Genomic DNA, 23,533 nt, shown 5'->3' with positions numbered 1-23,533 from the left:
TCCTACGGCCGTTCTGTGTGTTTTAAAAAAAAATTCACCCGACAAGTTAATCGCTGGAATGATTTTAAAATCAGCTTCTGAAGCCGTCAATGCCGAAAACGGGGACGGATTTTATGGAGGACCAGGCAAAAGAAAAGAGTTTATTTTTATGTATAAAAGTGTTTCTTAAGATGTATTTAATTCACATTTTAAGTTGCGAAACGGTGATTTTTTCCCCCGAAGAACCAGCAGTCTATTTGCTGCCAATATGGGAACTAAAATCACCGCAACCTCAACGTTCCAAATGGTCCCGTGACAGAAAATCCCACTCGCAAGCTGATTTAAATGGCCATTAATTTACAGGTATTAAACATTAAATTCCTTCCATTTGGCCTATAAACCCATGACAATGAGATTTAAAAATTATGTTATATTCTGAATTCTTGTGTGAATGTTATTTGGACACTTAGGCTATTTAAAAATGTTAATCTATTCTTAAGAAATGGATAGATGTTTGGATCTAGTAATTGAATTTTGTAATTAGCTACAATTAGGTTAACTAATTATATGCTTTAATTTCAAGTCATCTAAGTAAGATTGTTTCATATTTGTTTCAGAACGCTTCAATCCATAATAACTGAAAATTTCTTTCAGTTCTCTTAAATTTTAAGAAAGTTATCGGCTTTTAAATGTTCTCGATCACAGCTTTTGTGTTAAGTCAATGAGAAAGCAATAGGGAACAAGATGCCAATTTCCGAGTATGAAAATTGCCACAACTTTTTTAATACTGAAGATATGAAAGTGAATTAGGTGTCAAATTAAACTTCTTTTTATGCTTTATCTGATGGGATAAATTAAACACTTGATTTTAAAATCTCAAAATGTTGTAACATTGCTACACAATGGTGGGTGGGTGTATGGAACAAGCTGCCAGAGGAGGTAGTTGAGGCCGGGACTATCCCATCGTTTAATAAACAGACAGGTACATGCATAGGACATGTTTGGAGGGATATGGACCAAGCGCAGGCAAATGGGACTAGTGTAGCTGTGACATTATTGGCCGGTATGGGCGAGTTGGGCCGAAGGGCCTGTTTCCACAGTGTATCACTCTGACTATATGACTTTGTGACTTGTTTTGTAAACCAGCATCTGAAGCTCCTTGTTTCTATACTAGGACTTAATTGCAAAACGTGTTAAAATTACATTCAGAGGTACATGAATGGGAATGTTGTCCTGGACTCACTTAAGCTTGTCTTTGATAAATGTTGAGGTCTTTGTTAGGTTCTGATCAGGGCTCATGGCTAATTTGAGTTGGTTGAAGAGGATTGGAAGTGAACCTTTTTGTGAACGTAGTGAATGTAGTAGCTCTGGAACTATTCACACATTGAGGGCAGGATCCTTCCAAATGGATATCAGAATTGGGTTCCATCAGAATGATGTAGGAAGGAAGTGCAGATGCTGGTTTATACCGAAATTAGACACAAAATGCTGGAGTAACTCAGCGGGACAGGCAGCATCTCTGGGGAGAAGGAATGGGTTACGTTTCGGGTCGAGACCCTTCTTCAGATTTAAGGGTCATGACCCGAAACATCCATTCCTTCTCTCCAGAGATGCTGCCTGCCCCGCTGAATTGGACACTCAGGTTTCCAATCTCCACTGGTCCATGCAAAGAATATCATCATGGAATCTTCTCTTCAAAGTTATTAAGAATTGCAGCAAAAACTGCATGATATCTAGAGTTGACTATTTATTTGGTAAATCAATATTCAGAAAACACCATTGGTAGACAAAAATGCTGGGGAAACTCAGCGGGTGCAGCAGCATCTATGGAGCGAAGGAAAGAGGCAACGTTTCGGGCTGAAACCCTTCTTCAGACTCATTCTTCAGTCTTCACCCGCTGAGTTTCTCCAGCATTTTTGTCTACCTTCGATTTTCCAGCATCTGCAGTTCCTTCTTAAACATAAATAACCATTCATTAGTTTAGTTTAGCGATACAGCATGGAAACAGGCCGTTGGGCCTAACGAGTCCATGCTGACCATTGATCACCTGTTCACACTAGTTCTGTTAATCCCACTTTCTAATCCACTCTTTCTCATCCACAATTTAAAGAGGCCAATTAACACTACAAACCCACATGTCTTTGGGATGTGGGAGGAAACCAGAGCACCCAGAGTAAACCCACACGGTCACAGGGAGAACGTGCAAACTCCACACAGACAGCAGCAATAGTCAGGATTAATTTTGGGGCAATACCTAACCAAGTGGAAATGTAAATGGTAGGGAATTGAAGAATGCAGGTGAACAGAGGGATCTGGGAACAGTTCCCTGAACTGTGCACAGTTCCCTGAAAGTGGAATCTCATGTAGATAGGGTGGTAAAGAAAGCTTTTGGTGTGCTGGCCTTTATAAATCAGAGCATTGAGTATAGAAGTTGGGATGTAATGTTAAAATTATACAAGGCATTGGTGAGGCCAATTCTGGAGTATGGGGTACAATTTTGGTCGCCTAATTATAGGAAGGATGTCAACAAAATAGAGAGAGTACAGAGGAGATTTACTAGAATGTTGCAGAGAAAGGTTGAACAAGTTAGGGCTTTATTCTTTGGAGCGCAGAAGGTTAAGGGGGGGACTTGATAGAGGTCTTTAAAATGATGAGAGGGATAGACAGAGTTGACGTGGATAAGCTTTTCCCACTGAGAGTAGGGAAGATTCAAACAAGGGGACATGACTTGAGAATTAAGGGACAGAAGTTTAGGGGTAACATGAGGGGGAACTTCTTTACTCAGAGAGTGGTGGCTGTGTGGAATGAGCTTCCAGGGAAGGTGGTGGAGGTTCGTTTTTATCATTTAAAAATAAATTGGATAGTTATATGGACGGGAAAGGAATGGAGGGTTATGGTCTGAGCGCAGGTATATGGGACTAGGGGAGAATACGTGTTCGGCACGGACTAGAAGGGTCGAGATGGCCTGTTTCCGTGCTGTAATTGTTATATGGTTATATGGTTAAGTGAAGTTCACTAAATTTCAGTGAAACTTCATTCCCTATAATCCTTTAATACTGCACTCAGAGACCTGATTATGAGAGGCCTAGAGATAGGGTTGACAGTCAGAATCTTTTTCTCCAGGGTGAAAATGTAAAATATTAGAGGGCGTGGCTTTAAGGTGAGATAGGCAACCTTTAAAGGAGTTTTGCGGGGCAGGTTTTTTTACAGTGCAGTGAGTGCCTGGAACGTGCTGCCAGGGGTGGTGGTGGAAGCAAATATGATTGTGTTGTTCCGCAGGCTTACGTGAATATGCAGGGAATGGATGGATATGGTTCACGGGCTGGCAAGGGAGATTAGTTTATCTGTTCCACACTATATTGTGGGCTGTAGGGCCTGTTCCTGCTCAGTACTGTTCTATGCTCTTTGTTCTATAAAATAGATTGAAGAGACAGTATTGCTTGCACAAACAAATACACTGTACCAGAATAAAATGCTTATTTTGTGTTATTTTTACACAGAGAGTGGTGGGTGCCCGGAATATACTGCCAGGGGTGGTGGTGAAGGCAGATATCATAGCAGTGTTTGAGGTTTTTTGATAGGCAGGAGAAGAGTGCTGGAGTAACTCAACGGGTCAGGCAGCATCGCAGGAGAACATGGATAGGCAACATTTTGGACTCTTCGGGACTCTACTTCCAAGTGATAGACACATGGATATGGAGGGATATGGATCACGTGCAGGCAGAAGAGATTAGTTTAATGTATCTTGTTTGGCGTGGACATTGTGGGCCGAAGGGCCTGTTCCTGTGCTGTACTGTGCTATGTTCTATGCTTGTTACTTCACAATTCATGCACTTGGATCTTGTGAGCATTTTGTAGAATACAAACCTTTTATAAGCCATCAGATTGTCATCTCTAGTGCAGCATTCGTCAGCCCCAGCAGCGTAGTAATCCCAGGTGGTTTTGGGTAAATGTTCTTTAGCATACATCTCAAAGTCAGACAGACATACCAAAGACATCTCTGGATCACACACAGAGGTTCTGAAACAATAATGGTTGCAGGAATATTTTAACACAAGCTTCAAACTCCAGCACATTGCAAAAGGAAGCCCAACCGCAAAGTCTAATTTTAGAATTTTACTTTCGACTTTAGAGACATAGCTCAGAAACTTGCCCTCTGGCCCACCGAGTCTGCGCTGACCAGCGATCACCCCATACACTCACAATATCCTACACACTAGGGACAGTTTACAATTTCACCAAGCCAATTAACCTACAAACCTGTACATCTTCGGAGTGTGGGAGGAAACCGGAGCACCCGGAGAAAACCCACGTGGTCACAGGGAGAAGGTACAAACTCCACACAGACAGCACCCGTAGTCAGGATGGAACCCGGGTCTCTGGCGCTGTGAGGCTGCAGTAATGAATCAAAACTGAGAGTCAACGTAAAGGATGTTCACCGCATTAGAACAATTAGGAGATAAAGGTGAGGAATAATTATAGAAAACCAACATCAAAAGATATCTGAAGATATCTCATTTGCCCGAGTTTGTCCCAGCCTCACTTCTCATAGAGTCACACTTACAGCACGGAAACAGGCCCTTTGACACACCTTGCCCAGGCCAACCAAGGTGCCCTATCTACTCCAGTCCTACCTGTCCGCATTGGGCCTATATTCCTCTAAACCTTTCCTATCCTATTTATTTTCCAGCTTTCTCTCCCACCGCCCGCTCCCGCTCACTCCCGACCTGAAACATCGTCTGTCCATTCACTCCACAGATGCTGCCTGGCCCGCTGAGTTCCTCCAGCACTTTGTGTTATACATTAGTGTATTGTAAGGTTCACAAACTGGGAAAGGTATCATCTAAATACACAAGTGGCAAGAGTTCTTGGTCAAAAATCTTGACACCACTGGGAGGCCATTGTTTACTGCCGAACACTAATGGGTCATGAGAAGATGGCTCACCTCTGGTGGAAGTATTCCTGTGGTGTTGGGGTGGAGTTCCACCATTTACTTCTCAGTCGCTGATAGAGTCATAGAATCATACAGCATGGAAACAAGCCCTTCAGCCCAACTTGTCCATGCTGACCACCTGCCCGTGTTTAGTCCTTATCCCTCGGAACCTACCCTAGCCATGTATCTGTCCAAGTGTCCATTAATACCAAGGTATACACCCAGAAATACTAGGGGACCGAGGATCCAGTGGCAGGGAGGAACTGAAAGAAATCCACATTAGTCTGGAAACAGTGTTAGGTAAACTGTTGGGACTGAAGACAGATAAATCCCCAGGGCCTGATGGTCTGCATCCCAGAGTACTCAAGGAGGTGGCCCTAGAAATCGTGGATGCATTGGTGATCATTTTCCAATGTTCTCTCGACTCTGGATCAGTTCCAGTGGACTTGAGGGTAGCCAATGTAACCCCACATTTTAAGAAAGGAGGGACAGAGGAGGAATTATAGACCAGTTAGCCTTACATCGGTAGTGGGGAAGATGCTTGAGTCGATTATTAAAGATGTTATAGCAGCGCATTTGGAAAGCAGTGACGGGATCGGTCAAAGTCAGCATGGATTTATGAAGGGGAAATCAAGCTTGACTAATCTGGAATTTTTTTGAGGATGTAAGAAGTAGAATGGATAAGGGAGAGCCAGTGGATGTGGTGTATCTGGTCTTTCAAAAAGCCTTTGACAAGGTCCCACACATGGATAGAAAATTTGTTGGCAGACAGGAAGCAAAGAGTAGGAATTAACGGGTCCTTTTCAGAATGGCAGGCAGTGACTAGTTGGCTGCCTCAAAGCTCAGTGCTGGGCCCACAGTTATTTACAAAATATATTAACGATTTAGACGATGGCAATTAAATGTAACATCTCCAAGTTTGTGGATGGCAGTGTGAGCTGCGAGGATGATGCTGTGAGGCTGCAGGGTGACTTGGATAGGTTGGGTGAGTGGGCAGATGCATGGCAGATGCAGTATAATGTGGATAAATGTGAGGTTATCCACTTTGGTGGCAAGAACAAGAAGACAGATTATTATCTGTGTAGTGTCAGATTAGGAAAAGGGTGTGCAAAAGTGCAACTGGGTGTGCTTGTACATCAGTCACTGAAAGTAAGCATGCAGGTACATCAGGCACTGAAGAAAGCTAATGGCATGTTGGCCTTCATTGTGAGAAGATTTGAGTTCAGGAGCAAGGGGCCCTGGTGATATCATTGTGTGCAGTTTTGGGCTCCTAATTTGAGGAAGGACATTCTTGCCATTGAGGGAGTGCAGCTTAGGTTCACCAGGTTAATTCCCGGTATGGCGGGACTGACATATGATGAAAGTGGGTCGACTGGGCTTGTATTCACTGTAGTTTAGAAGGATGAGAGGAAATGTTATAGAAACATGTTGGGGGAGTCCAGAACCAGGGGCCAAAGTTTAAGAAAAAGGAGTAGGCCATTTAGGATTGAGATGAGGAAAAACATTTTCACCCAGAGAGTTGTGAATCTGGAATTCTCTGCCACAGAAGGCAGTGGAGGCCAATTCACTGAACATTTTCAAGAAAGAGTTAGAGATAGCTCTCAGGACTAATAGAATCAAGGGATATGGGGAAAAAGCAGGAATGGGGTGCTGGTTTTGGATGATCAGCCATAATCTTGTCGAGTGGCGGTGCTGGCTCGAAGGGCCGAATGGCCTACTCCTGCACCTATTGTCTATGTTTCTAATGCAGGACATCCAGTCTCTGCACTACTCTTGCACCCAAAATTCCAAGCAGCAGATCCAGCTGAATCTCCGATCAATAGTCTTCCAATCACTCCCAGAAACGGAATAATAGAGGCCATTAAATCCTGTGAGCTGTCTCAGCTATTCTATGCAATCATGGCTAATTCTGCATTGCAGGACCGTGCTCCCCTTCCATTTTCCTGTTAAAACTATTTCCTGTTAAATCTCCTGAAATGCAGAAACAAGGAACTGCAGATGCCGGTTTACGCAAAATAATACAAAGTGCTGGAGTGACTCAGCAAATCAAGCAGCATCTTTGGAGAACATGGACAGATGATGAATGGGGTCAGTCTGAAGAAGAATCTTGACTCGATTCGTCATCTATCCATGTTCTCCACAGATGCTGCCTGACCCGCTGAGTTACTCCAGCACTCTGTGAAACGTCACCTATCCATGTTCTCCACAGATGCTGCCTGACCCGCTGAGTTACTCCAGCACTTTGTGAAACGTCACCTATCCATGTCCTCCACAGATGCTGCCTGACCCGCTGAGTTACTCCAGATTTTTGAGTTCTTCTTAAATATAATCAGCCTCCACAGCCCCTGCATCCTTTTCTTTCCTCATCTCAGTCCTAAATGTTTAATTTAGTTTACAGATACTGCGTTACAGATCCGCGCTCACCAGCGATCAGCCATACACTAGTTCTATCCTACACTCTAGGGACAATTTACAGAAGCCAATTAATCTACAATCTTTGGAGTATGGGAGGAAACCGGAGCACCCGGAGAAAACCCACACGGTAGTACAAACTCCACACAGACAGTGCCCATGGTCAGGATTGAACCTTGGTCTCTGGTGCTGTGAGGTTGCAGAATACCGCTGTGCCAAATGCCTCATTCCACATTCTGAATCTGTATCACACGGTACTAGAATTCTCATACAGGATAAATATCCTCTCTCTAACTAGCCTACCAAAGCTGATCAGAACACATACATTTCAGTGATCTTTCATCTGGGTACAGACCCACTTGACCCAATCTCTCCCCTTCAGTAGTTCCAACCATCCAGGTGTTAACCTGGTGGACCTGGTGGACCTTCATTGCATGCCCTCTATGACATATATCCAGGCTCAGCTTGTCCATGCTGACCAAGATGCCCCATCTAATCTAGTGCCATTTGACCGCGTTTGGCCCACATCCCAATAAAACCCTTCCTATCCATGTACCTGTCCAAATGTCATTTAAATGTCGTTATTGTATCTGCCTCAACTACTTTCTCTGGCAGCTCTGTGTGAAAAAGTTGAACCTCACAGGTAGACAAAGTGCTGGAGAAACTCAGCGGGTGCAGCAGCATCTATTGAGTGAAGGAAATAGGCAACGTTTCGGGCTGAAACCCATCTTCAGACTGATCCTGAGTCTGAAGAAGGGTTTCGGCCCGAAACATTGCCTATTTCCTTCGCTCCATAGTTGCTGCTGCACCCGCTGAGTTTCTCCAGCACTTTTGTCTACCTTCGATTTTCCAGCATCTGCAGTTCCTTCTTCAACAAGTTGAACCTCACGTTCACATATCATTTTCCTCCTCTCACCATAAACCTATGTCCTCTATTCTTGATTCCTCTATCCCAGGAAAACCACCCTATGCAATCACCCTATCCCCCTCGTCTATGTGACAAGATGCCCCATCTAATGTAGACCCATTTTCCCATGTTTGGCTCATAAACTTCTAAACCTTTTTCATCCATGTACTTGTCCAAGTATCTATTGTAGTACCTGCCTCAACTACTTCCTCTGGCAGCTTGTTCCATGCATCAACCTCTCTGTGTGTGTAAAAGTTGCCCCTCAGGTTCCTATTAAATCTTTCCCCTCTCATCTTAAACGTATGTCCTCTATACATATACAAGGAGAGAACAACTGCACATAATATTCAGCTTGTGGTCTCCTCAAAGCCCATTATAAAGGCAGTTAGACATACTTTGGTGCAGACATATAAATACCTTGGAGTGCACCTTGACAACAAACTGGACTGGTCTGTCAACTCTGACTCCCTCTACAAAAAAGGCCAGAGCAGACTCTTTTTCCTCAGAAGGCTTAAATCCTTCAATGTGTGTAAGGATATGCTGCACATGTTTTACAACACAGTGGTTGCAAGAGTTATTTTCTACGCTGTTGTCTGCTGGGGCAACAGCATTAGTGCAAAAAACAATAGGAAGCTGGTCAAACTGGTTAATCGAGCTGGCTCAGTGCTGGAGGGGAGAGTAGACTCTGGGATGGAGGTGCTTGAGAGGCGTATGAGGCACAAGGTGCAGGTCATCCTGAAAAACCCCGGGCATCCCCTCCATATAATTCTGGAGAGTCAAAAGAGCACTCGGAACAACAACCGGCTCCTCTCCCTGCCCTGTAGAACGGAGCGGTTCAGGAGATCCTTCACCCCTGCAGCCATTAGATTTTATAATTCGGACCGCTAGGCTGTAGGGGGATGCATTTTGCAATTATTAATTTTTAACTGTTAATTATTGGTCTTTTTAAGTATTTATTGCTCTCAGGTAGTGTCCACATTGTATTTTATGTATTTTCTGTCTGCGTTCGTTTTGAATCTGTGGGTTTGTTGATTGGGAGCTTCTGGACATCTGAATTTCCCTGAGGGGATCAATAAAGTATTTATTATTATTATTATTATTATTATTGTTCTCAATAGCTATTGCATTGAAGGTCAGCATGACACTTGCCTTCCTGTACGAGTGCCCTACCTACCTATTTACTTGCAGTGAGTGATGAACAAGAAGGTACACATCTCTTTGCCCGGAAACATTCCCCAGTCGACATTTATGGAAGTAAAGCACAGTCTTCGTGACTTCCCTGTTAAAAGCATAAGTTCACATAGCAGTAAGCCCTTGTTGTAACAGACCAAGGAGGGAACTGGTGTCTGTTATTGCTGATTGTCCACTATAACTGAGTAAGGGATTATAAGTAGTTGAAACAAAGAACTGCAGATGCTGGTTAATAAACAAAAGGACACAAAGTGCTGGAGTAACACAGTCGGTCCGGCAGCATCTCTGGAGGACATGGACAGGTGATGTTTTGGGTCGAGTACCCTTGTTCCGACTCTCGGTCGGGAACTGGGCCTGGAATCTGGGTGAGTTGCCGGTCCCGGCCTGCTGGTGGCCGTGGAAGAGGTTAGGGTGGACAGGGTCAATGGTCACGGCCGGCGGGCGGCCAGAGTGCAGGTGAGGGTCGGCGGGGGGTCACACTCTCATCTGCAAACATAATTATTACATTTGGTCCTGCACTTGAGTAATTGCTAGATACTAGAATATAGAAGAGTACAGCATAGGAACAGGCCCTTCAGCCCACAATGTCTGTGCTGAACATGATGCTTAGATAAACTCATCTTCTTTGTCTGAATGTGATCAGTCTGAAGAAGGGTTCCGACCTGAAATGTCGCCTATCCATCTTCTCCTGAGATGTTGCCTGACCCACTGAGTTACCCCAGCACTCTTCTCTTGCATATCTGAACGCCTCTTAAACACCACCACCTGCCACCACCACCCCCGGCAGCGCGTACCAGGTGTGTAAAACAACTTGCCCTGCACATCTCCTTTAAACTTTGCCCCCTCACCTTAAAGTGCTCAGTCCAGTCTTTGTCATTTCCACCCTGGGGAGAAAGGTTCTGATTGTCTGCCCTATCTATGCCTCTCATAATGATATACATTATGAACAGATAGAACTTAAACACAGATCCCTGTGGCACCTTGCTCCTCACTGCCACCCACTACAAATAGATCAATTTGTTCCGTCGGAAGAAGGGTCCAGACCCAAAACGTCACCTATCCATGTTCTCCACAGATGCTGCCTGACCCGCTGAGTTACTCCAGCACTCTGTGAAACGTCACCTATCCATGTTCTCCACAGATGCTGCCTGACCCACTGAGTTACTCCAGCACTCTGTGAAACGTCACCTATCCATGTTCTCCACAGATGCTGCCTGACCCACTGAGTTACTCCAGCACTCTGTGAAACGTCACCTATCCATGTTCTCCACAGATGCTGCCTGACCTGCTGAGTTACTCCAGCACTCTGTGAAACATCACCTATCCATGTTCTCCACAGATGCTGCCTGACCTGCTGAGTTACTCCAGCACTCCAGCACTCTGTGTGTCCTCTTCCACTCATTCCAACGTCAATCATCCCCTTTCCTCCCATAAACCTATGTGCTTTAATTCTGAACATTGAACATTAGTGTAGGAACTTTAAGACAGGCCTGAAAGTCTAAATAAATCACTGAATTTTACATCTTGATTTGTTGTGTCAATATCCGATCAATGCTGGAATCTGGAGGAACAAACAACATGTTGGAGGAACTCAGCGAGTCACGCAGCATCTGTGCCGCCCAAATTCTGGTTTAGATAAAATACCTTTACGTTTTGAAAGTGAAACGATCTACATCAAACAAGCACTTGAGCCCCGGTGAGATGCGATGGCAGTAAACTTAGTTGTTGCTTATTTCACAGGCTAGCACTTTGGTGTCTGGTGAATTGCAGTGGCAGAACTCAGTTAACCAAGCCTGGATCTGTAATCATCTAAAAATCCTTCTGTAAATCAAAGATCCTATAGCTCCACTATGGGATCTTTGCTGTAAATCAGGAAGAAGGAGAAAATGGAGCTGCTGCGGTCCTAAAGCCTGCCTACTCACTAAATCTGTGCCACTATGCTCACGCCCACTCCATTGGCTTAAAAATAACAAAGAATAAAATCTCTGCAGAAATAAACTCCTGACGAGTTCTCCCAAGCCTGAGAAAGTCTGAAATGTGTTTTTTTTTTAATAGGCCAATTTTAAGTCTTCTTCTTCTTGTCGTGTGGCGTGCACAGCCTAAAGTTGTCGGACAACTTGTTCTATTTGATCTTCCGTTTGTGCACGTCGAGTTGATTGCATTAGTCGAAACAGGGCGGACCACGTGAAGGTTGCAGTCTTCCACCCCAATTTTAAGTGACTTTAGTGTAAAGTTAATCTCACTCCCTGCCAGAAGTCTCGTTGATTAATTATCTTTCAGATTAATGATCAGCAGACATCTAACAAGGTCCCAGAGTGCTGGAGTAACTCAGCATGTCAGGCAGCATCTGTGTAGATCACGGATAGGAGATGCTTTGAGTGGGAACCCATCTTCAGATGTTTCTACACTTAACAAGGTGTTTGTTCCGTTGCGATGACCCACAGAAACAAAGGAAGATACAGTAACATCACCGTGTGGGACAAGTTGGGACCTGAGAAGTGGGGCAATTGGAAGACATTTTTGATGCTGAACAAGCAATTTCTCAGCCATGCTACAGTGATGGGTCCCAACAAAGGGGTGGGAATGATTGTTATAAGGAGACACAAGGAACTGCCACTAGGGGCAGCACAGTGGCACAGTGCTACAGCATCAGAGTTCTGGGTTCAATCCTGACAATGGGTGCTTCCTCCTTGACAGGTACATTCTCCCTGTGACCGTATGAATTTTCTTCGGGTGCTCTGGTTTCAAGGGAATATGGAATAAAGGAATATGTGGGAAAGGCAGGAACAGGTTACTGATTTTGGATGATCAGCCATGATCATATTGAATGGCAATGCTGGCTCAAAGGGCCGAATGGCCTACTCCTGCACCTTTTTTCTATGTTTCTATATTTCCTCCCACATTCCCAAAACATGCAGGTTTTTAGGTTAATTTGCTTCTGTAACTTGTCCCTAATGTGTAGGATAGTGTTACTGTACGGGGTGGTTGCTGGTTGGTGCACACTCTGTGGGCAAAGGGCCTGTTTTTATGCTGTATCCCTAAAGTCTAAAACTGCAGATGCTGGTTTACAATAAAAGACACAAAGTGCTGGAGTAACTCAATCTGTCAGGCAGCATCTCTGGAGAACATGAACAGGCGACATTTGGTTCGGGATCCGTCATCAGACTGATTGCAGTAGAGGGGAGAAAGCTGGAAAAGAGGTGGGCATGGGGGCCAAGCCAGACAAGTGATAGGTGGATACATAATTGGCAAATGGGACAAAGACTAGAGGTTTGAGTTTTATCTAGTCAAGCTACATTGTTTGGGCAGACTATCCGTTATCTGTTACTACTCGTTTGTTAATGCATCTAAGTTTACAAATCTCCTTAATATTTATTGTACATAACCAAACTTGCTGATGCGAGCACTTTTTGTTCCTCTTCTTTCTTGTCATCGCTTCTCCCTGGTGCATGAACAATTCTCCCAATATTCAGGGGAGTCTGAAAAAGGGTTTTGTCTGAAGAAGGGTTTCGGCCCGAAACCTTGCCTATTTTCTTCGCTCCATTGATGCTTCTGCACCCGCTGAGTTTTTCCAGCATTTTTGTGTACCATCTCCAAATATTCAGTTCCCTTCTTCAGTTGCTGACCTGAAATGTCACCTACCCACGTTTGCCTGAGATGTTGCCTGACTCACTGAGTTGCTCCAGAAATGTGGGTCTTTTTGGTAAACCAGCATCTGCACTTCCTTGCGTGTATATTTCAATGGTCACTGATCTGCTCACCATAGGTCAACGAGCCAATGAAGCTTGGAATCCTGGCATCCTTGTGATTTAGATGAAGGGAAAAATGAAGTATTATTGGTGAAAGACGGGCTTAGCTTGGACAGGTTTCCTCTTTTTTATTCACATTCACCCCATCTATTCGCCTCGTGATTTTATACACCTCTGTAAGATCATCCCTCAGCTTCCTGCTCTCCAAGGAATAAAGTCCTCTCCCTGTAGCTCAGTCCTTTGAATCCTGGCAACATCCTCGTAAATCTCCTCTGTGCTCTTTCCAGCTTAATGGCCGCTCTCCGACAGCAGTGACCAAAACTAAAGTGATAGATAAAGCCGAGAGCGGCAACAGTACAGAAGATGAGATGACAAAGTGTGGAAAAGAAGAGTTTCAATGATGCAATGATAGGGGTAGTGGGTAAAATCGATGTATGCATCGATATAATTCTTCTTTATAATTCACTTGAAAAGCAGACTTGACACACATGTAACCATTCATTCCAGCTCAGGTATTCTTATTCGATGTTATGGTTGTGTAGCAAAACACAAAGTGTTGGAATAACTTAGCAAGTCAGGCAGCATCTGTGGAGAGTACGGACAGGTGGTTTCAGGTTTGGGACCCAAAATGTCATCCACCTGACCTGCTGAGTTACTCCAGCAATTTGTGTTTTGCTCAAGATTCCAGCATCTGCAGTTCCAGTGTAGGATGATTTGTGTGTCTATAATCACTAGCTGAGATAAATCTTTCAACTCCGCAAGTTGTAAAAGTTTAAAAAATGTTGTCAATGTAACTTAATAATCACTTTGGACATGGGAGTCAACATGTCTGAAGAAGGATCTCGAGCCGAAACATCACATAGTGTGAAGGGTTTAGATGGGGTGAAACTTCTCAAAAGTGTTCAGGAGAGTTTTCTTAAACAGTATGTAGAGGCCCCCACACGTGAGAGGGCAACACTGGATCTAGTTTTGGGAAATTGGGAAGGGCAAGTTAATGAAGTGTTTGTGGAGGAGCCTTTTGGGAACAGTGACCACAGTTCGATTAGGTTTAAGATAGTTATGGATTGGGACAGAGAGGGTCCACATGTTAAAATGCTCAACTGGGGTAAGGCCGACTTTGAGGGTATGAGAGAAGGTCTCGCTCATGTTGACTGGAGCAGGTTATTTGAGGGGAAAGGAACATTGGCCAAGTGGGATGTTTTTAAAAGTGTACTGACAAAAGCTCAGGATATGTACGTCCCTGTTACAGTGAAGGACAAAGCGGGCAATTGTAAGGAAGCTTGGCTGACGAGGGAAATTGAGACGTTAGTCAAAAACAAGAAGGATGCATGGGACAGGTATGGGCAGCTGGGATCAAGTGTATCCCTGGAGGAGTTTCAGGAACTAAGGAGTAAACTGAAAAATGAGATCAGAAGGGCACAAAAGGGGCCAGGAGATAGCTCTGGTGGGTTGCATTAGCGACAATCCCAATTTTATTTATAAATACATAAGGTGGAAAAGGGTAACTGGAGAGAGAGGGGGAGCTCTCAGGAATCAAAGTGGAGCCACAGGAGATGGGCAAGATCCTCAATGAGTATTTCTCTGTATTTACCGAGGAGAAAGACAGTATGACGGAGGAACCTGGGGCAGTCACTGGAAGTGTCTTAAGGCCAGTCAGTGCTATGTCGAAGAAGTACTGAAGGTACTGTCGTGTATGAAGGTAGACAAATCTCCAGGGTCTGATCAGATATATCCGAGGACATTGCGGGAAACTAGAGAGGAAATTGCGGGAGCCCTGGTTGAAATTTATGAGTCGTCCATAAATACAGGAGAGGTGCCGGATAACTGGAGGGTGGCAAATGTTGTGCCTCATTTCAAGAAGGGCTGCAGGGAAAATGCTGGGAACTATAGGCTGGTGAGCTTAACATCTGTAGTTGGAAAGTTACCAGAGAGTATTCTGAGGGATAGGTTTCCAGGGATTTGGATTGGCAAGCGCTGATTAGGGACAGTCTGCATGGTTTTGTACATGGGAGGTCGTGTCTCACAAATCTGATTGAATTTTTTGAAGACATGAGCAAAAGGGTTGATGTGGGCAGAGCTGTAGATGTTGTGTACGTGGACTTTATCAGACGTTCGACTGGGTGCCGCATGGTAGGCTGCTTGGAAGGTTAGATCTCATGGGATCCGAGGAGAGATAGCTGAATGGATAGCAAATTGGCTCCACAGAAGTAAGCAGAAGGTTGCTTGTCAGAATGGAGGCCTGTAACTAGTAGTGTGCCTCAGGGTTCGTTACTGTTTGCCATCTACATCAATGATTTGGAAGAGAACATACAGGACAAGATTAGCAAGTTTGCTGATGATACAAAAGTGAGTGGTTTTGCAGATAGTGAAGATGGTTGTGAACGATTGCAGCGGGACCTGGATCGATTGGCCAGGTGGGCGGAGGAATGGTTGATGGCATTTAATACAGAGAAGTGTGAGGTGTTGCATTTTGCGACATCGAACAAGAGCAGGACCTACACAGTGAATGGTAGGCCTCTGGGTAGTGTTGTAGAGCAGAGGGATCTAGGAGTACAGGTGCATGGTTCCTTGAAGGTCGAGTCACAGGTGGATAAGGTGGTCAAAAAGGCTTTTGGCATTTTTGCCTTCATCAGTCAGAGTATTGAGTATAGAAGTTGGGAGGACATGTTGCAGTTGTATAAGACATTGGTGAGATCGCATTTAGAATATTGAGTTAGGTTCTGCGCACCATGTTATAGGAAAGATATTGTCAAGCTGGAAAGGGTATAGAAAAGATTTACGAGGATGTTGCCAGGACTAGAGGGTGTGAGCTATTGGGAGATGTTGAGTGGGCTGGGTTTCTATTCCTTGGAGCGCAGGAGGAAGAGTGCATATTATCTATCTCTCATCTCTCATCTTGTCCTCTTCCGGTTTGCGTTGTTTTTACATTTGTGCAAAAACGGTAACGGATAACGGTATGATTTTTCGCCACCTTATTCACCATTCTCATGTGCTGCAAGTGCACCAAGATTTGTTCCGATCGGTGGAATATTACAAAAGTTATGGTTTAACAATCGTAAGATCAGCAGATCGGTCTTCTCTCCTGCTAGGAGAATAAAGCCCGGGAGGCCGGGCTGAGTCGGGGAGCCCCGAAACCGCATTGAGACCTGAAGTAGCACTAAGGCAAGGCAAGGCAACTTTATTTATATAGCACATTTCATACACGAGGCAGACTCAAAGTGCTTCACATAAAAACATGTCATACAATAAAATGAAATAATAAAATGAAATAAAATAGAAGAATTAAAATAAAATAAAAGCAAAGTTAAAAATGAATTATAAAAAGTGCAAAAGTTAAAAGTGCAATGTAGTTAAGATTTAGCTGAAAGCTAAAGTAAACATAAAAGTTTTCAGTCTTGTTTTAAAAGTGGTCAAAGTTGAGGCAAGTCTTAAATCTTCAGGAAGTTTATTCCAGCTATTTGTTGCATAGTAACTAAATCCTGCTTTCCCATGTTTTGTATTTACTCTGGGAATCACTAACAGATTGGTCTCAGAAGATCTTAGCGGTCTAGAAGGCTTATATAGTGGAAGCATGTCAGTGATATACTTTGGCCCTAAACCATGTAGTGATTTATAGGTGAGCAGCAGGATTTTGAAATCAATTCTCTGACATACAGGGAGCCAATGTAAGGATTTAAGAATTGGTGTAATGTGTTCAAATTTTTTTTTTTGTGCCCCGAAGCCGCGCTGAGTCGGGGAACCCAGAGACGGTATGACGGCCCGGCGTGCGGAGCGGACCGGAGCTTGGCCGACTCAGAGACTAATTGCTGCAACCTCAAGATCTTGGAAAAGTGAGGAGTGTGAGTGGGGCGGTTTGAGGTAGCCGGGCACTGGTGGGGCTGGGAGCTGGCGGGGTTGCAGGTCGTACCCCACCCAGCTGCACGATGATCCCCCCCCCCCCCTGACAGCCCCTACCTGAAGCCGTCCCCCTCCCCCGGCTGTAGGATGCTTCCCCCCCTCCCCCCTCCCTCCACCCCCCTCCCCGCCAACGAAAGCTCCCGCTGGCCCCCACCTGAAGCCGTCCCCGTCCCCAGCTGCATGACGCTTCCCCCACCTCTCCACCGACGCCCACCTAAAGCCGTCCCCCTCCCCCGGCTACAGGACGTTCCCCACTGGCCCCCGCATGAAACCGCCCCATCCCCAGCTGCCATCCATTCAGCCCACAACACCCGTACTAGCCAAAAAAAGGTCCATTCAGCCCACTATGTCCTACTAGCCCTCTGGAAACCAGTCCCTTCAGACCACAACACCCCTCCAGAAAGCCCCCCCCACCGGCCACGGTGGGCCATGACAGCGATAGGCCACGGCAGGGGCAGGCCTTAGAGAGCCGCAAAGAGTGGATGAGAGGATGAAGTGAGTGCAGGACACTCCCACCGGCTCCCGACAGCCCCCGCCTGAAGCCGTCCCATCCCCAGCTGCAGGATGCTCCCCACCGGACCATGCCTGGGGACCGGTGGGGGGAGCATCCTGCAGTGGGAGATAGGACGGCTTCAAACAGGGACCGGTGGGGGGGGGGGGGGGGGGGGGGGGGGGGGGGAGTGCCCTGCAGTGGGGGGGGGGGACTGCTTCTGGAGGGGGCTGCCGGTGCGGTGGGGGAGGAGGGGGTGTGGGAGCATCCTACAGTGCTAGGCCACGGCAGCACTCCCCCCCTCCCTCCCCTGGGTGCAGAACGCTCCCCCCTCCCCAACCGGGCCCCTACAGCCCCCGCCTGAAGCCGTCCCCCTCCCGGCTGCAGAACGCAACAAGAGATGCAACACATACACACCTCCCCTCCCACCCCACACCCCCTCGCCACACACCCCCCCTCCCCCCCCCCCAGACCACGCTCTCTCCCCCTCCTACACCCCGCTGCCTACACACACCCACACCCCTCTCACCCCACACCCCCCTTCCCTCTCCTCCTCCCCTCCCACACATGAAGAGGAGGGGGAGGGAGTGCTGGGGGATGAGGGGAAATGAGCCGTGCCTGCACAGTTAGGGGCTATGGGTGATTGATGGAATATTGCGTTGGGGGAACGGGTTGCATTGGGGGAACAGGTGAGTGGTGGAACATTACGTTGGGGAATGGGTTGCGTTGGGGGACCAGGCCTCCCGTGTGACTGGGACCCAATGGGTCCCACTTAGTCTAGTACATAACTAAAGCTCTGATCTTGTTATCTTCCGGTTTACGCGGTTTATTTGTGCAAAAATGGTACGCGATAGCACTACAATTTCTCCGCCAGCTTACTCACCGTTCTCCTGTGCTGCGATTGCACCAAGTTTTGTTCTGATCGGTGGTCTAATGTAAAAGGTAGCGAGGTTTAAAACAGGTAGCAAGATTTTATTTCTTTAGTTTAGGGGGGTTTCGTTTTTTCCTTTTTTTTTTGTGTTTTTCTTTTTGTCTTTTTATCTTTGTGTTTTTTTTATACATTTATAAGTTTTCTTTTAAAGATTTAATTATATTTACATAGAGACCGGGAGGTCCATATTCATTGTGTATTTTGACACTGGTCCCGTATTAGGTTATACCTGTTATTAATGTAGAGGTGGGATGGAGTGAGTGCATGGGGGGATTGACAAGGGGCGGAGTTGGGGGGGGTGAGGAGGAGGGGGGATCAGGGCGTCACAACGGGAACCCGTCAGCCATGCCTGCGCAGTTAGGGGCTATGGGTGAGTGGTGGAATATTGCATTAGGGGGATGGGTTGCATTGGGGGAACGGGTGAGTGGTGGAAAATTGCGTTGGGGAATGAGTTAATTTGGGGGACCAGGCCTGTGTGACTGGGACACAACGGGTCCACTTAGTCTAGTAACAATTAAACTCTTGACTGGATCTCTTGCTGTGAGGGAGGACATACATTTAAGATAAAGTACACTGTTTTGTCAGCTTCAGTGAAATACAAAGTGCTGGAGGAACTCAACAGGCGAGGCAGCATCTGTGGAGGGAATAGAGAGACAACTCCAGTCTGAAGAAGGGACTCGACCTGAAACGTCGCCTGTCCATTCCCTGAACCACTGAGCTCCTCCAGCACTTTGAGTTTTGTTCAAGATTCCAGCATCTGCTGTTCCTTGTGACTCCATTCTCAAGATCCCTAAAATCTGTGGGTGTCAAAAATCTATCAAAAAGTATTTCAAAAATGTCCATAGCTTTATGAACGTACACATGTTCTATTTCCACAGTTTTATGTCAAAAAGTGCTACCTGAATTCACTCTTAAATGACAAACTTAATCATATTGCTGAGTTTAAAAGTAATTTCTGTTCTGTGTTTACCAGGTCAAAATCCGTGACCTTCAACCTTGAAAACTCAACAGAGTCCGTGATGTTTATGCAACTCTGTTTGCAGAATTTAATCATTAATAGATTAAAAGGACCATGACAAAAATAATTACTTGGAGGATGACTGAAATGTGAAACTCCCAATCACAGCGCACGTTGGGCAAATGAAAATCAAGAGAGAGTCAAGAGTGTTTAAATGTATCATAGAATCATAGCGTCATACAGCATGGAAACAGGCCCCTTGGCCTAACTTTCCCACAACGACCAACATGTCCCATCTACACTAGTCCCACCTGCCTGCTTTTGGCCCATATCCCTCTACACCTCTCCTGTCCATGCACCTATCTAAATGTTTCTTAAACAATGCGATAGTACCTGCCTCAACTACCTCCTCTGGCAGCTCCTTCTATACATCCACCACCCTTTGTGTAAAACAAGTTATCCCTCAGGTTACTTAGCTTAGCTAAGTCTGAAGTCTGAAGAAGGGTCTTGACCGGAAACGTCACCCATTCCTGTTCTCCAGAGATTGCTGCCTGTCCCGCTGAGTTACTCCAGCATTTCGTGTCAACCGTTGATTTAAACCAGCATCTGCAGTTCTTCCCGACAGTGGTTGAACATATTTGGGTCACACGTGGTATAGAACGTGAGACCTGGAATTCATAAAATAATGGAATGATGTAGAAATGCAATGAGGTTTTGTTCAACCTTCATAGAATACTTGGTAGATGATAACTGAAGTACAGCATTCACTGAGGAGAGATGTGATCCAAGAAATGTTAGGGAAATGATTTACTGGAGCAATCCCAGGGATGAGGCATGGGTTCCGTGGTTACGTGGGAAGACTAGCCTGGGGCAATGAACGTTGAGAGGAACAAAGTGCTGGAGAAACTCAGTGTGTCAGGCAGCATCTGTGGAAGGAATGGACAGATCGCGTTTCTGGTCGTGACCCTTCATCAGACTGGATTATAAGGAGGTTTGATAGACATATTTGTGCTTATAGTGGGTTTAGATGGGGGAAGTAGCTGATCATTTAAGAGATCACTAATTTAAAGTGATAAGCATCAAGTCCTGTGGGGATTTGAGGAACAGCAATCTTATGCACAAAGCAACACGTTAAATGCTTAGACATAAGGAACTGCAGATGCTGCTTTACAAAATGAGACACAAAGTGCTCGAGTAACTCAGAGGGTCAGGCAACATCTCTGGAGAACATGGATAGGTGACGTTTCACAGAGTGCTGGAATAACTCAGCGGGTCAGGCAGCATTTCTGGAGAACATGGATAGGTGACGTTTCATAGAGTGCTGGAGTAACTCAGCGGGTCAGGCAGCATCTCTGGAGAACATGGATAGGTGACGTTTCACAGAGTGCTGGAGTAACTCAGTGGGTCAGGCAGCATCTGTGGAGAACATGGATAGGTGACGTTTCACAGAGTGCTGGAGTAACTCAGCGGGTCAGGCAGCATCTCTGGAGAACATGGATGGGTGACATTTCGACCTGAAATGTTTGCGTTGAATGACTTTGGCACAAGGGATTAAAGTGAGCCAATAAGAAAGGTCAGACAACGGGTGGGACGGTAGCGTTGTGGTGGAGTTGATGCCTCACAGTACCAGAGACCCCACTTGTATCCTGACTACGGGTGCTGTCTGGATGGAGTTTGCACCTTCTCCCCGTGACCACATGGGTTTTCTCTGAGATCTTCGGTTTCTTCCCACACTCTAAAGACGTCCAGGTATGTAGGTTCATTGGCTTGGTACGAATGTACAATTGTCCCTAGTGTGTAGAGGGTAGTGTTAATGTGTGGGGATCGCTGGTCAGTGTGAACTCAGTGGGTGACGCTGTATCTCTCAACTAGACTAAACATGGCGGCTGGGGGAGGGAGTGGGCTGGGGATATGATTTTTCTGAAGTTCTATGTTTAGGTTCGGCACACACATATGTACACATACACACACACGCAGACACACACACACACACGTACACATGTGCACAGACACTCAAACACACACACACACTCACACATGGGCACATACACAGACACACACACACACAGACTCACCGCACGCAGCCACATACGCACACACATACATTCACAAACAAGCACACACATACATTCACACACAAGCACACACATGCGCACAAACACATGCACACACATACGCACACACACATACGCACACACATACACACACGCACACACATACGCACACACACACACACATACGCACACACATACACACACGCACACACACACACATACACACACACGCACACGTGCACACACAGACTCGCTGCATGTAGATACACACGCACACACACACAAACGCACACACATACGCACACACACGCATACACACAGACTTGCTGCATGCAGATACACGCATACACACACACAGGCACGCAAGGACACGCCACACAGGCACACATACACACATAGACACACACACACGCACATACACAGATACACACATATTTGATGAATTCACACTATCACAGAGGTCACATACTGCACGTTCACTCCCTTCCTGACCTCAAATGGACCTTTTGAAATGACAGCTTTTGCTGAACACTCGACAGGGTCAGGGTCAGTGATCAGGTTTGGTTAATCAAGTATCTCTAATGATTCAGCACCCGCTCATTGATGAGTTGCACAGTCACTATTTTCAACGCTGTAGTGTGGGAGGAAGCCGGAGAACCCGGAGAAACCCCACACGGCCACAGGAAGAAAGTACAAGCTACGTACATACAGCACCCACAGTCAGGATGGAACGCGGATCTCTGGCGCGGTAAAGCGGTAAGTCTAGCGCTGCGCCACCGTGCTGCACTCCACATGGGAGTAATTCAACAAATCTACACACAGCACATAATAACAGAGTTGTGGAGTAACACAGCGGGTCAGGCAGCATCTCTGGAGAACATAGATAGGTGACATTTCGGGGCGGGACCCTTCTTCAGTCTGATGAAGGGCCCTGAATGGAAATGCCACCTATCCATGTTCTCCAGAGATGCTGCCTGACCTTCTGAGTTAAGGGCCTGTCCCACTGTACGAGTTCTCCCGAGTTTCCCCTGATTCAATCTCAGGGAATTACGGTAATGGCCGCTCGTAGGTACTTGGGGCTCTCGTGGACATTTTTCAACATGTTGTAAAATCTTCACTAGTCTTCACAAGCTTACCGCGTTTCCCGAGTACCTGCCGTTAGCGTTACGAGCCGCTAAGAGACGTGCCGAGCTCCGACGTACCCGCTATGTACATTCTGCGTGCTTACCACGCTTTTTTTAAAACTCGGGAGAGCTCTTGAATTACCTCGTACAGTGGGACAGGCCCCTTTACTCCAACATTTTGTGTTTTTTTTATTGTATATCAGCATCTCCAGTTCCTTGTGTCTACAAACAGCACTTGCCTAGTATGGTTGAAGATGATGACATTCAATTTCTAGACAATATTACCTTATTGAAATTTACACCTTGATTTCTTGTTAACACTTCGCTGAACATAGTAGTACCATAAAAATGGGATTCTTCTGTACCCCATTAGTTACATCTTGAAAGGCAGGTGTGCCCACACCGGCCAACATGTCCCAGCTAAACTAGTCCCACTGCCCGCGTTTGGCCCATATCCCTCCAAACCTGTCTTATCCATGTATCTGTCTAACTGTTTCTTAAACATTAGGATAGTCCCTGCCTCAACTACCTCCTCTGGTCACTTGTTCCATACACCGACCACCATATGTTTGAAAAAGTTACCCCTCAGATTCCTATTAAATCTTTACCCCTTCACCTTAAACCTATGTCCTCTGGTTCTCGATTCCCCTACTCCAGGCAAGAGATTCTGCACATCTACCCGATCTATTCCTCTCATGATTTAATACACTTTTGTTTAGAGATACAGTGCGAAAACAGGCCCTTCGGCCCACTGGGTCCGCGCGGACCAGCGATCCCCGCACATCAACAACATCCTACACCCACTAGGGACTTTTTTTACATTCACCAAGCCAATTAACCTACAAACCTGTACGTCTTTGGAGTGTGGGAGGAAACCGAAGATCTCGGAGAAAACCCACGCAGGACAC

General features: G+C 45.8%; 1 protein-coding gene across 9 annotated transcripts in view; it reads right to left on the bottom strand.

The window, feature by feature from the left end:
• hao2 (hydroxyacid oxidase 2) overlaps positions 1-23,533 on the bottom strand; it is a 53,132-nt gene that overhangs the window by 27,169 nt on the left and 2,430 nt on the right. For 4 of the 9 annotated variants that reach the window (XM_033033459.1, XM_033033461.1, XM_033033453.1 and 1 more), the window contains exon 2: positions 3,847-3,999. In XM_033033459.1, coding sequence (XP_032889350.1) covers positions 3,847-3,977 — 131 coding nt within the window. In that variant the 5' untranslated portion in view covers positions 3,978-3,999. Of the gene's footprint in view, positions 1-3,846; positions 4,006-4,239; positions 4,289-9,405; positions 9,511-11,066; positions 11,252-23,533 lie in introns of those variants that run through there. The other 5 variants (XM_033033458.1, XM_033033456.1, XM_033033457.1 and 2 more) reach the window with 5 other exon arrangements.

The sequence above is a fragment of the Amblyraja radiata genome, chromosome 14 (assembly GCF_010909765.2).
Source record: "Amblyraja radiata isolate CabotCenter1 chromosome 14, sAmbRad1.1.pri, whole genome shotgun sequence".
Classification (NCBI taxonomy): Eukaryota; Metazoa; Chordata; class Chondrichthyes; order Rajiformes; family Rajidae; genus Amblyraja; species Amblyraja radiata.
The sequence above is the reverse complement of the archived record's forward strand: the minus strand, read 5'-3'. Positions and strand labels throughout refer to the sequence as shown.